Consider the following 14,412-nt stretch of genomic DNA (forward strand, 5'->3'; position numbering starts at 1 on the left):
ACACGTTTTTGCAGGTGCTCCTAAAAGATCCAGATGGAACATGTTAAGTGTTTTGAAGGAGGAGGTGATCCGAGGCATCTCTGACTTAGGTAGAAATCCTTTATTGTAACAGCTGGGACAACACTGAATGCACGTTTCGACCACGAGTGTGTACTTCGTCAGGGCACACATTGATTAGTTGATCGGTTACTTGTATGTTGAGGCAGTGGAGGGATCGTCAGTAGCTGCTGAATGTAAAAATTCTGCAAAAAAAAAACATTTTGATTTGGCACAGCAGTTGCCGTCTGTTTTCTTTAATGATTGCCTTACCGTCCTTACATGTGTTACTACAAGCTTGAATAATGCGTATCAAAGTGTGTGCCCCTCAGCAATTAGTTCTCAGACAAAATGAGTTATGAGGATGACTTCATACAAATCAATATAGACATTAGTCTTGTTAATGGCTTTTTTATATGAATGGATTCCAAAGATTCAGCACCCGATAAAGAGCCTTAACCGCATGACTAACTATAACTACTACTGCTACAACAAACGCCATAATATACTTAAGTAAAATAGTTAATGAGTAGCTATTTCACATCTCTTCATACAGGGGGATTGTAATTATACAACAACATCAAATAAATGATAAGAAGTATAAACATATTGTGTGAGTCATGAGGAAATACAAAAATTACAAAAATCCCCAACGAAAACACAGCAAGCTTTCAATACTCAAAATTCGAAATGATTCAAAACAACATCAAACTACTAATTTACACGCTCCTCGGGTCAAAAACAACAATTATAGCATTTTCTTGGGGAACTCTGCACGGAAAGGTCTCAGAAAGGATCAGCCAGTCGCGCTATCTCAAGGCGCCATGTTGCAAAATCCATAGAAATTAAATAAATATTACAAGGATCACTGGGAGACGAGAGGACAAAGGGCTCGGAGGCTCCACTGAGGCTGCCGTCACGCGCCAGACGTTTCCTAATATAAATTCGACTGTGTGACACCGACCCGCTACTGCTACGCTCTGTCCCATTGATCTGGACTGGGGTACTTTCTCACAAATCAATAGCCCTTATCCATTTTACTGCCCCCACATTTGCACAACAGCACATCCTCCCCTTTAAGATCGATGTGTTGGAGGAAGGAAGTGTCTCCTCAAAAGGATGTTGGGAAGCGAGGCTGGAAATAAAGACCAGAAAGGAGTTGTAAACTGTATTGAGTTTGTATTGAGTCACCAAAAAAGTTCATTTGTTTAATTTGGAATGGACATACTCAAGTGTAAGTTACTCTATTGATCCTGAAGGAAATTAGCCAAGATGTTTCCATAAAGTGGAGTAATGTGGCTTCCAAATGATGGACCTATTTAAAAACTGAAAATAAACCAAATATGGGTGCCTTCTGCATGACGTCACGCCAACTAAGTTACTCCATCTTGACGGGATACATGCTAATGAACTCCAGATAAATTCACACCAACGTTTCATTTAAAATCTACATTTCAAAACCGCTGAAATGCCTGAAACTTGTTGCGCAGTTTGATGCAAATTAGTGGTATCAGAATTTCTCATGTCTTTACTCTATTAATGGGGTCCCATTGTACTTTTCAATCGGATATCTCATCAAATTATTAGCCTATTGAAAACTGAATAGATAGAAGGATTAGACGGATTTACTGTCAATGTGAGATTTACTGTTCATTAATCTGTGAAAGATAGTTATCTATACAACAAGCTGGGTGTCCAATTCAATGTGTTTTACAGTATTATTAGCCTGCTGGTTTAGCGAAGTGTCAAGTAACTTACCTTACTCATGACAATGAGAATATCCTTTCTTTTTGGTTGCCATACAGATGTATTCGATACCCATCCTGACTCAAAATATCTGTATGCAGAAAGGCTTTTATATGCTTTTAATGATTTTCCTGTGTATGAAGACGGAAGGTCTATCAAGAAACTATGTACTATGTAAATATCACCAAACTCGAGTGATGGTATGTTGACCGAGAACTTCCCGTCAGTAAATAACTCGGCCGGAAGCGTGTATGGGTCTGTAATAAGATAAGATAAGATAAGATAATCCTTTATTGATCTCACAATGGAGAAATTCACTTGTTACAGTCGGCGTTCAAGAAGATCACTCAGAGTTGTGCAAAAACAGACAGGAAAATGTGCAACCAGTTAAATAGAATAAACACAAGGTATCCCATGTACAACAAGCAAGCAGAAATACAACAATAGGTGAACAATAGGTACAATAGGTGAACAACAACAATAAAAATAGGATAAAAAACTAGAACATATATCCAACAATGACAGTTTGTTTGCATATCGAAGTGCCGCATTTCCTTGTAAGTGAGTTGTAACAGATGTCGGTGAAAAAACACTGCATAATTGTGTGGAATCGCGATTGTTTTCTGTTGCATTCGCCATTTTTGTTTCCCTTCAAAATGTCGCGCGCTTGCATTTCTAGTCACGTGACTGGGAGACACCTATAGCCTTAAATGTGCCATTTATGGACAATTAAGTACCTTTTGTTATTACAGTCCACTCTATCTTTGCTTTATTTGAATCCAATAAAAGTTATTGATCTAATACTTCTCCCTATTAGTCATCCAGCTTTTCCAAATGCGAAAAATTGCTAGAGCTGCTTTAAACATGTCTTTATCTTGAATCCCCAAAAGCCCAGGCCTGTTGTCTAGGACTGGATACAGTTAAAAGGTATCAGCTGCTTCAGGGTAAGGTTATGGACAACTAGTTCTGGACAAATTTAAGGAACTAGGACAGAAACAAATATTTTTCTATGGATAATAAGTTTAATGCTTGTTGGACAGCAGTACAGAAAGTTACGAGGCCGTATGTGTTTGTTGGTTGGTGGTTGTTTTTAAGTAGCATTGACCAACATTTTCATTCTCTTTTATTGCTCTCTACATCAACAATCTCCAACCAGCAGCTCCTCCAGATAGCTCCTTAAAGACTTTCTTCAATTCTGCTTAAGTTGAACATAATTGGCAAACATTTATGAATGAACTGCAAAAGGAATCCTATGGAATTTTAGTGTGTTGGACATTATAAATACAGTGAAACAAATTCCTTTAAAAAAAATCCCTTGAAGTTATACAAGTCTAATCGCCAAAACGATGCGATATCGGGAATTTTTCAACTAATCAGATTACGACTTTGCACTTTAGCTTCACACTTGGCGATTTGTATCTTGGCTACTAAAAGTCAAGAATCCTATACATATATTCTTTCTTAGGTTTTATCACTGCCTTTTTAAATTAATTTCACGGAAAAAATTGGGCATGGGAGACTTTTTATCCTCTTCACCCCCACCTGTACCGAGCACATTTTGTCCAGTTTGGCTTTACCCAAATCTAAAAGTTTCTTGAAAAAACTAGCAACAGTGATAAAAGCAACAAAAGAATAACATTAAAGTGAGAAAAAGTGATGAAAAAGTGACAGAAATGTGACAGAAATGTGACAGAAATGTGACAATAATGTGACGAAAATATGACGAAAATGTGATGAGAAAGTCGCAAAAGTGTGATGAAAATGTGGGGAAAAAAATGCCAAAAAGAGTAACAGAAAAGTGGCAGCAAAGTGACAAAACGCAAAAGGCTGTAAGATTTAGATTTGGGTGAAGCTGAACTGGAGAAAATGCACTCGGTGAAGGCGGGGGTTAATAGGTTAATGAATAGTGTAGCATTCAGAAACCAGCACTGTAAACCAAGTACTGTTAAAGAAACCTTGAAAGATACCCAGCCCTGATCTGGTCCATCTCAGCTGCTGTCTGCTTCTGTACCTGTTCTCCAGATGACCTCATGGAGCAGACTGACAGCTGTTTCAGGCCTCAAACTCAGGGGTGACTCTGGTGATTCAAGGTCTGGAGATGCTCACGGCGACACACAGTGAAAGTCCGACATGGGGCAGGTCTCTCTCAAAGCCTTCGGTTTCCTCGGGCCTTTATCTGAAGCCTGCAGAGTGGAGATGCACCGAGGAGATTAGCGTGTTTACACTCGGGGAGATTTTATCCACACATTCCTCTGAAGTCAGTCATGCCGAGCGAGCCGCGGAGCCTCCAGACAAAATCTGTGAGCTGCACTGAGGGAGGTCTGTAACCCTAAGTTCACAAAAAACATAAACAAGATATGAAACGTTCAAACTTGTGTGAACTGGGCAAAATGCATTAGTATTTACGAAAAAGAGCAATATGGATGACATTGCGTTGAAAAGTTACCACAAAGAGCAATGGTTCTTATTTAACCTCTTAACTCCCGCCTGAACCGAGAGCATTTTCTCCAGTTCAGCTTTACCCAAGTCCTGTAGGCCAGTTTAACACCTCATTTGAAAGCTAAGACCTACAAAACTAAATTGATCTTTTTCCTCACTTTTTTGTTGGGCAGTCATATCATTTTTGTCAAATTTTCGTGACTTTTTTGTCACTTTTTCGTCAAATTATTCAATTTTTTTTGTCAAATTCTTATCACTTTTTTGTCAGTTTTTTGTCCATTTTTTCTCAATTTTTTGTCAAATTTTTCTCACTTTTTAGTCAAATTTTTTAAAAAAAATTTGTCATTTTTTTTCACTTTTTTTGTCACTTTTTCGTCAATTTTTTCTCACTTTTTTCACATTTTCATCCTTGTTGTTCATCCAGTTTTGTTGCTATTTTTACACCTTTTTCCAGAAGCTTTTTGATTGGGGTGAAGTTGGAGAAAATGTGCTCGGTTCAGCTGGGAGTTAAGAGGTTAATAGTTTTTTATTTATGTTTTACTGGTTTACTTGGAAAATTGCTTCAGGAAATAGTCTGCATCATAACATAGAGGGATTTGTCCATGATGCAATCCTTACTGCTTATCCAGGTTTAAGAATGCCACAAAAAGAACAGTAAATAGTTGGAAAAAACATAGAAATGAAGATAATAATAGCGAAAATATTCAATAATTAAACAATTATCTGTCCTCTTGAAGTGGATAACATCTCAGACAGAAAGCCCCACATGTGACCGGGCGCTGACCTCGTGAACCTTCTCTCTGACAGCGGGGGACACTGCTCCCGCTGAGCTTTAATGAATATGCCTCATCATCACTCTTTGTCATGCCTGTTTGAAATGGTAATTAATTAAAAGTACATTAGGTCAAACCGTTGGACAAAGATTATTTTAGGGAAGGCACTCTTCTCTTCATTAGAACAAGCTCTCGGACACGGTGTATTATGTTGCTTCATTCAGTTGTTATTTTAAACATGTAGTTGTTATAGCTATCAAGAAAACAATGAAGTTATCCTGATGCAATAGTTATTAAAACTCACACTGTGGAACATTCCAGGTGATGTTACTACGCCATAAAATCAGCTATATAAAGCTCAAAACATTAAACCTACTGTAGCCTAGTCTCTGTATCATTATTTGGTAGAAAATACATCCATGATTTAGCATTTGTTGAAATAGTGATTTATGAGTATTTTTTAAAGGGGGGGTATTATGCAAAATCGACTTTTTCAAGCTTTGAATCATGTTATCATGTCATTCCCTCATTAAAAACATGCCTGAAGTGTTGCCTTGGCACATTCACGTATTTTTGAGTAACGCCCCCACCTCCTGGAGACGCCTCCGAGCTTTCGTCACCAGCCGAGTAACCAATCACTGCTCCTCAGCAGAACCCCCTCCCCACTGATGCCACAGACAGAGTGTGGAGGGGGCGTGTCGGAAAGGGTCAGAGGTTCTTAAAGAGACAGAGGCCTATTTCAAGACATTCGCTACAGCCATTTTGAGAGAGGAATTTTATACAAGGCAGTTATTCTAATTTACTGCATTTACAGACCAACAGAAGGTTTGGTCATCATTGTAGTGTGCTATAGACTGGTGCTATGTGATTGAAAAAAGCATAATACCCCCTCTTTAACAACAGAGAATCCTAACGTTAGCTTCATGCTACATGCTAACGGCTATTGCTGTTTCGTCACTTCAATAATTAAACAATTAATGAGATTCCTTTAAGAATCTGCTTAAAGGAACAGTCCACCGTTTTTCCATACTGAGATATGTTCTTACCTGAGCTTAGACGAGTTGATGCGTACCTGTCTGGTCTTTACGCGTGTGCTCAGTCACACAAAAAGATTAAAGATGTTGTTAGCATTCATCCTCTCCTCCTCTCCTCTATGCGGTCCGACGTTGTGAAGTTAGAAGCGACCAAGCTCTTCCACGTTTTCCCTATTTAAATACGGTTACATGAGTATTTTTTTGTAACTATACTTGGATTGTGTAACTAAACATGTTGATCTAAGCGGAGCACATTTGCTGAGCATAAAGACCAGACAGGTACACATCAACTCGTCTAAGCTCAGGTAAGAACACATCTCAGTATGAAAAAACAGTGGCCTATTCCTTTAATTTTCGAATGCGAGAATGGATGAAATCATTAATACGGACACGATTTTGTTATTCATGTGTGCGAAATATGCCCATAGTCCGCCAGAGAATGTTTAAAAGGAGTTCAGAATTGTGATATCTACCATTGAATAGAAAAAAGAAGCAACATTAAATCCTAACGTATGTGGACAGTTAGCAAGTCAGCTAGCCCGGGCAACTTTTCAGAGTCTGTTAACCAATGCAGCAAATTCTCCATGGAAACGAACTGGTGATGTCCTGCTTCCCTCAGTGCTACACATCAGGTCTAAGGAGAGGCCAGAAAAACCCCACAAGTTATTAAATGAATGTGTATTTTATTCTGTTTCTTGGGTGAAATGTTCTGCAGTGTGGCTTTAATAACTGCAGATGTGCAAAGGGTTCAGTTCAGACCAGTTTGCAAATTTCCCTGTCTGTCTTTTATTGAAGTCTATAAAGTCGATAAATTGGTCATATACCCGAAGACAACAAAAATGTAATGCTACATTCAAATAAAACTTGGCTCAACATAATTACATTTTCAAAAAAACACTCAATACGTTTCAACTTCAAGCACTGATACCCCCTTATTGTTTTAGCTCTTAATCTCCACCATCTGGATCTTAAATTGGACCTGCATCAGTCCTGGCAATGTAAACAAGCGCTGAAGAAAACGCTAATCCCGTGTGAACTGATTTTTTGGCGGGACGGTCGGCTCTAAGCTCCGGTCCGCTGTTCATGGGCCACAGGGGCCACGACTTGGGCATATCCCAGTGTGCAGCCTCCGAGAAACAGAAACATCACACTGGGAGATCCTGTGTGTTGTCATGGCAGTGCTCCCAAACACAGTAGGGATGGGGGGTATTTAGCGAGGGGCTTTGCATTGCTCCTGTTTACCCAGCGTCCCGGGACAGTTCTGGTCCTACACAGTGATGCCTAGACTTCCTACAATGTGCAGCTTTGGCGATTTTGGCCCAGAAGGAGAGACGCTAATCTGGCGTGACAATGCGTAAGTAGACTGGGGCTGTTACGTCACCTATAGCCTATACCGTATAGAGCTGCGTGGTTGAGCACTGTCGCTTATGCCTCCTGCTCATGAGATCGTACTCTCAATCTCACACCCAGGTCAGGACGTCCTAAGTGGATTTGTAAACCAGGAAACAACTGTGTATTTATAGAAGGCTCTAAATTAGGTGTCAGCGAATGGTAATCTCGCTGGTTTTAGGACGACATCGGGGATATGGACGCCTGTAGGGTCTGGTTCTTGCACAGAGGTGGACATTTTGAGAGGTCATGGAGGAAAGAAAAAAAAAAAATCATATGTGACCATTTTATATACATTTTCCCACAAGAATGATCTACTCTTTACTTTCAAATCCTGCAAAACAATGTGTGCTTTGTTGTACCTAATCCATTGCTAAGATCATTTTACTGGAGCAAAGAAAACCATAAGAAAATCAAAACTATGCTTCCATATTTCATTTTACACAAAGAATTCTCAGACATCCAGACAGACTTGAATCGATAAAGCAAGGCATTATCTTAATATACCGTAGCTGGCCGACGTTTATGAATTAACCTTCTCTCCAGGGTAAAGGCTGTCTGGTTTGAGCTAGAGTTTGAGTTTGCTTGGTGACCATCCACCGTCCATCCACTAGTTTATGTATCAGAATTATTTTCATTGCCATTGTCATTGAAATTTCCTTTGGTTGAATGGATGAAACACAGATGAACAATGCACATAAGGAAATATAAAGTCTGTCTGAATCACTAATGGCAAAACAACACCTCTTGGATGATGGTGAAAACGTCTTGAACCCCCAGATGTCCGTCCAAACGACTACCATTTGAAACCTTCTGCTGTTCTGTGACTTTCCCTTTAGTTTCTCCCTGCGACCATATTGCCTTTCGGGTGTCATAGTGTAACACGGTGCGCAGTAAAAACGAATGCTCCATTAGTGACGGCAGAGTGGTGCCAGGGGAATCATTGTCATCCATCAGCCTTTGTCAACACCAGCTCAATTATGCAGCAATGTGTGTTAGCGTTTAGCATAATGAAAGGCCAGGCTGGTTCTGGAAAGAAAAGATCTTTACAACCAGGAAATGTCTGAAACTGGGACCAATATGTTTCAGAAAATATACAAAGCTAGGATATATGATGTTTCTAACCATCAATAAGCCAAAAACATTTAAAATCCCCATGTGTTATTGACATGGAAGTGTCTGATTCAATTATTTGCATGGTGCTAAGTAGGTTAAAGCGCATTTTAGTTTGTAGGTCTTTGTTTTTGTGTCTGACAATGGGATTAAGCAGAGACGGGTTATGGGAAATAACTAGGGCACAATTTGTCCTCAAAAATCAGAGAGCAGATGCAACTTGCTGTATTGTTATGAAACCCTTGGCATCGAAATCTACATAATCTTACAGAGGGTATGACTGATGAATGTTCACAGCGCCTATAAACAGCATTATGATCATTTGGAGAAACATACATTACAATACAATTAAAAAAAGTATATAGTAAGTTTAAAAAGATATTTCAGAGCCAGAAGAAGGCCCAAGTTGGTGTGTTTTTTAATGTTTCTGCAGTAGCTTCATGTTATAATTGCTGTTTTATATAGTAAGTTTGTTGCAATGTTTACCTTCAGCAAAGACATCAATAGCCTCTACAGTTATACAATTATAAACAATGCTTTCGGATCAGTGGGTTTAGATCCAAGCGTTTGATATTTGGGAGTCAAATATGTGCAAGCTATTAGTTCAATATTTCTCTCATCTTGGCTGGAGGTGCGACTTATACTCAGGTGCGACTTATATATCAAAGTATATAATTTTACATGTTTGTTATTTTCACACTAACAGCCGCAAGAGGGCGCTCTAGGCTTGTGCACAAGTATCTGCTACTCCTGTATCACTGAAGATTTAAATAACCGTTTGGAGACCGTTTAGTAACACCAGGAAGCCTAGCGAATGTAGCGAGTGAGTGAGTGGTTGGTGGTGGTCGGAGGGGCCGATGGCGCAGACTGGTTGCTTCGCTTCCGTCAGTCTACCCCAGGGCAGCTGTGGCTACAATAGTAGCTTACCACCACCGGGTATGGAGTGAATGAATAATGCAATGTAAAGCGTCTTTGAGTGTCCAGAAAAGCGCTATATAAAACCGATGCATTATTATTATTATTATAACGGTAATCGGGCAGCAGAAAGAGAGAGGGACTGATGAAAAATGGAGGTTACTCTTACTGCAATGAAGAAAACAAAAAAAGCGAATCCCGAGCTAAAAGCTAGATGGCCACAGCTAGAGGAACAAGTTCGCAAATGGGTGCTTGAACAACGTGCTGCCGGAAGAGGCTTGCCAACATAGTTAGTAGTAGCAGTAGTAATAGATAGTTGCCAAGGCTGGTGCGACTTATACTCCGGAGCGATTTATAGTCTGGAAATTACAGTACACTTCTGTATATGACGATTTTCTTACAAATAGAGTATAGGAGACATCAGTACTAACCAGTATGGGCGGCACGGTAGCGCAGCGGTTAGTGCTCTCGCTTCACAGCTAGAAGGTCCGGGTTCGATTCCCACCTGGACGGGCCTTTCTGTGTGGAGTTTGCATGTTCTCCCCGTGTCTGCGTAGGTTTCCTCCGGGTACTCCGGTTTCCCCTACCGCTAAAAACATGCACAATAGGCCAGGATGAATGATGTGTGTGAGTGAATGTATGGTGGTGGTCAGAGGGTCCGTTGGCGCAGACGTGTGTAGTCGCGAAAGCGCTTCTGACTGAAGCTACAAACGTAGTTTACACCACCGAGTATGGAGTGAATGTACAATTGTCTCATGTAAAGCGCTTTGTGACTATATGTCTGTGAAAGGCGCTATATAAATAAAGATCTTCTTCTTCTTCTTCTTCTTCTTCTTCTTCTTCTATTAACGTCATCCAACTCAGTGTCAAAATTCTCGGCTTACAGTATATATTCTGCATCATGAACCAGTGCTCCAGAGCAGTCAGCTGACTTGTATTACCGCTCAGTTCATCGGCCCTGCTCCTCTAGTGAATATAGTGAATGTGACAGGACAGCCCCCTGTAGCGCCCCGTCCCGCTCAAACGCACTGGTTCCAATAATGAGGCACCTATGACTTCTGAGGAGCCCGAGGCAAAGTCCAACCTCACCACCGCTTTACTGTTCAAAGGGCTACGGACTGTGTGGGAACTTCGTATACAGACCATCGATAGACACTGGTCCATGGGTAATGCAATAGTAGCAGTGGTTATTTTTAAGTCTGCAGAACTGTGTGTTTGCTGAAGGGATTAAACTTTCTCAGCCCTGGGCCACGCCATGTCAAGATGAAGCAGCCACTAAAGCCCTGATTTCAACGTGAATGGAATCCAAGAGCAAGGCGTGATTTCTGAACATTATCTATTGTGCAAGTTGAACATCTAAAGTATTATAAAGATTTAGGCCTCGAGGCTGTTGATGCATGTTGCGTCAAAACTGCAGTACCTATTCCCCTTGCAGTACTGGTGTCCTTATTTACAAGCATATTCCAACACGCCACGGTGTGTCTCATATCGCATTATTTTCAAATTGAACAAAAACATTGCAAGAATAGAGAAAAACATGGGCTTTGCCTACTTCATAAATTATAGTTTTCTAAAGTAGTTAACCCATGTCCCACAGAAGAATTACTTTATCCTTGGTTAAAACAGTGGAGATTGCATGCAGTCAAATTATAGTGTACAAATCTTCGGCATGATTAAAGGGAAGGTTTTAGAATGCTTTTCCACAAGTAACAACAATCGTGCTTCACAAAGGGACTGAAATGTTGAAAACATATTTAAATATTTACTATAACAATGGGAACATGGTCTTGCTCAACAAAACACAGCTGTTTCCACAACTGGGAGGGCCTCCTTTCACAAATGGCACAGCCCATTTCAGACTTAATGTCACAGAAACATGTCGACTTAGTTCCTGATAATTGAAAAGATGTAATGAAAAGAATTAAATAACAGCATTATAAACCCTTACACGCAAGCCAACGGTAAACTGACTAATTGGACTCTGTGACCTGTGTCTCTCCAAAGGTGCACTCCCTTCTTGTTGTTCTCTGCTGTAATGACAGGGTGCGCTTCAGTGTAATGAGCCTAAACCAGCCTTTTCTAATGATAATGCTGAGATAACAGCTCCAAAACACAGGTTATCACTGTGTCATTACACCAGTTATACTGTCAAAATAAAGGAAAATCAGCAAATTGAGCTGAGGATTTTAACTTAACTTTTTTGCCTTAAGAAAGAGGTTGTCATGAGAAAAGGGTTGGTTATCGAACTCTCTCAAAGTAATGCTATTCTAATGTGATTTATTTTTGGGTTTCACAAGCATTTAGGTTGCCCAAGTTACTGTATATATTTGCCCTTTGACGCTTTTATTCATTGTATATAAGTTAGCTCTAGTTACAATTACTTGATTGCACATTTTCTTGTCGATTTTGCAACTGCCAGCGTGTTCTTGAGAGCTGATGTAACAAGTTAATTTCTCCATCATGAGATCAATAAAGTCCTTTAAAGTTTTTTTCTTTTTTTTTGTCGCAACTTCTTCCGGTACAGAAATACAGCGGATCGGCGATAGTGGTTTGTGTGAAGGTCGTGAGTTAAAAATCTGGTCATCATGTCTCTGCCCAAGCCTGTGATGAGGGGCCTATTGGGGAAACGTCTGAGGTTTCACCTGCCCATCGCTTTCACTCTTTCTCTGGTGGCTGCCATTGCTTTCATGTATGCCGTGACAGAGCCAAGGAAAAGGGCTTATGCTGATTTCTACAAGCAGTATGATGCCACCAAAGAGTTTAACGCCATGAAGGAAGCTGGTGTCTTCGAGAGCGAACGGCCATCTGTGGAGTAAATGAGCTCCCCTTCACTGTTGTTCATTCCTTGTAAGAGTCCCCTTTGCTGCCTGGATGTTATTTACTGATCAGATGTGAACATTGCTATGTTATGTTCAACTAAATAAACTATTCTATTAATGAAAAAAATAAATAAAGTCCTATCTTATCTTATCTCATTTATTCACACAATATTTCAATAAGTGGGGCTTCAGTGGCTCAGTGAGTGGCTCACTTTTGTTGTTTGATTATAATTTTCTACAACTGCACCTCGTCTAAGAACTGCTATCACGAGTGAGTGACTGTGAGTTCAATAAAGTCTCATTCAAAATAAGACTAATAATGCCTTAAATACATTACCACAATTCTTTTAGTTGAGTACAATTTCCAGTCACTTAACTGTTTATGTAGCCCTTATGTAAACCTTATTTATCATGGAAATGTGAAATGTGTGCTACCCCATCCCTAATTTATACTTTTTCAAATGCCATTTATTTTATTGACCGCTAGGACTTCCACATTCTTTCAAATGTTTTGAAATAAAATATCCCACTGTATAACCGCTCTATGCATCTTTGTTTACACATGACACAAGTGCATCTGTGATCTAGTGGCGAGGTGCAGCACACTTGTCTCGCAGCTGAGTAGACAGTGGTAAAACGAGTTTCTCCTTTCACACAAACTCGACTCGGGCTTCTCCGGTGCGAGCCTCAAACCTCATGGTGTGACCGACTCTTGCACCTCGCACCCTTTCAACAAATGTCAACAACAAACAGGCCCCGAAAAGCCGCATCAGTCGAGCCATTGCCTTTATAAAGCCGAGCGTGAAGGCGCTAAATGAATGTAAATACAGAATTAAAAGGCCTTTAAACAGCGGCCACTCCTTATGGGCTCATCATGTTAAAGCTGCAGGGCAGGGACAAACAAGCAGCATTGTATAATACGCATGCAATACACATTTAAAACAACATCCAGTCATCTTTAAATGGATTACGTTTGAAAATATATTGAAGTCATAATGAAGTGTTAATGGGACAAACAAAGGAGATCAATAATGTTTCAAGCTTGTGTTTATAGAGCAATCCTCAGGGCGTCCAAGGTGCCAAATACACAAGCCCTGTCTGGAGTCAGAGGGTGTGGCTGAATACAATGATGGCATTTCAGATCATCTCTATTGGTAATTACAAGTTGTTGGTGCATGTATGGCATAGCTTTTTATATTATTACAAATACAGCTATTATTATAAAACAGCTATTATTCATTCGCTTTTACATTTGGCAGTATTAAGCAACAGTCGTCACAGATGCCCAGACATAAGTGAAAATGTGACGGCCGATCTGTGCCAGTAACACCCTCATTCCATTTCTTTTTCATTTATTTCAATTGTGCTGCTTATTCATAACTCATGATTCATTCAGAACAAAAACAAATCTTCCATCCTCACACAATTGAAAAGGAGCACAAAGAAGACATCTCCAAAATAAATTGTTTTTTTCAAGACGGTCTGAAGGACATGTTAGTCACATAAACTAAGTCACTTACACAACTACAGCAACAAGCAATCACACACACAAAACATTACGTGTTTTTAATTCATATGATTTAATGATCGTTTCCTTGAATAGTCATTTAAGGCGAGACCCTGCAGGTGAATAGGGAAACTTAAATTTCCCTATTGAAACTAGGGAAACTTAAATTTAGAGATGTCAATATGAAACTTGCTTTAGATTACATTCATAAATAAGAGAAATAAATGTATTTCAAGTTTTCATATAAAAATAAGGCCTTTTATGCCTAAAAATGCCCAAAATGTCGTATATTTTCGGCGACGAAATCTGAATAGTGGATCGGGCCAGGTTTAAATTCATAGTTTCATTTTATTTTGTTGACATATTAGTGACAAAGACTTATTCAGAGGGGATTTTGGATATCTGGGAGATTTTTGTGAAATTTCGCCTTGTTTTTTTAAATTAAAAACTCAAGAGACTAAATATTCAAAAACACCTCTGAAAAACCTTCAAAATATTGTTGGAAAATTTGAAGTCCGTTGGTGCGACTTACGTGGAGATATTGTCACACCAATGTAATTGCATTTTGAGAAAATGGCTCTTCCCAAATAAATCCATGAAGAAACATTGAATCAGTGCAATAACTAAACATGTTATTGATT

The 14,412-nt window shown here is 39.6% G+C and overlaps 1 protein-coding gene across 1 annotated transcript; it reads left to right on the plus strand.

Moving 5' to 3' along the window:
- Positions 1 to 11,963: 11,963 nt before the first annotated feature.
- LOC306965560 (cytochrome c oxidase subunit 6C-1-like) lies at positions 11,964 to 12,361 on the plus strand. Its single transcript, XM_079560041.1, has one exon. The coding sequence runs from the start codon at positions 12,031 to 12,033 to the stop codon at positions 12,259 to 12,261; it is 231 nt and encodes a 76-aa protein (XP_079416167.1). The 5' UTR covers positions 11,964 to 12,030; the 3' UTR covers positions 12,262 to 12,361.
- Positions 12,362 to 14,412: the final 2,051 nt, after the last annotated feature.

The sequence above is a fragment of the Gobius niger genome (genome assembly GCF_951799975.1).
Source record: "Gobius niger genome assembly, chromosome: 7".
In the NCBI taxonomy this organism is placed as follows: Eukaryota; Metazoa; Chordata; class Actinopteri; order Gobiiformes; family Gobiidae; genus Gobius; species Gobius niger.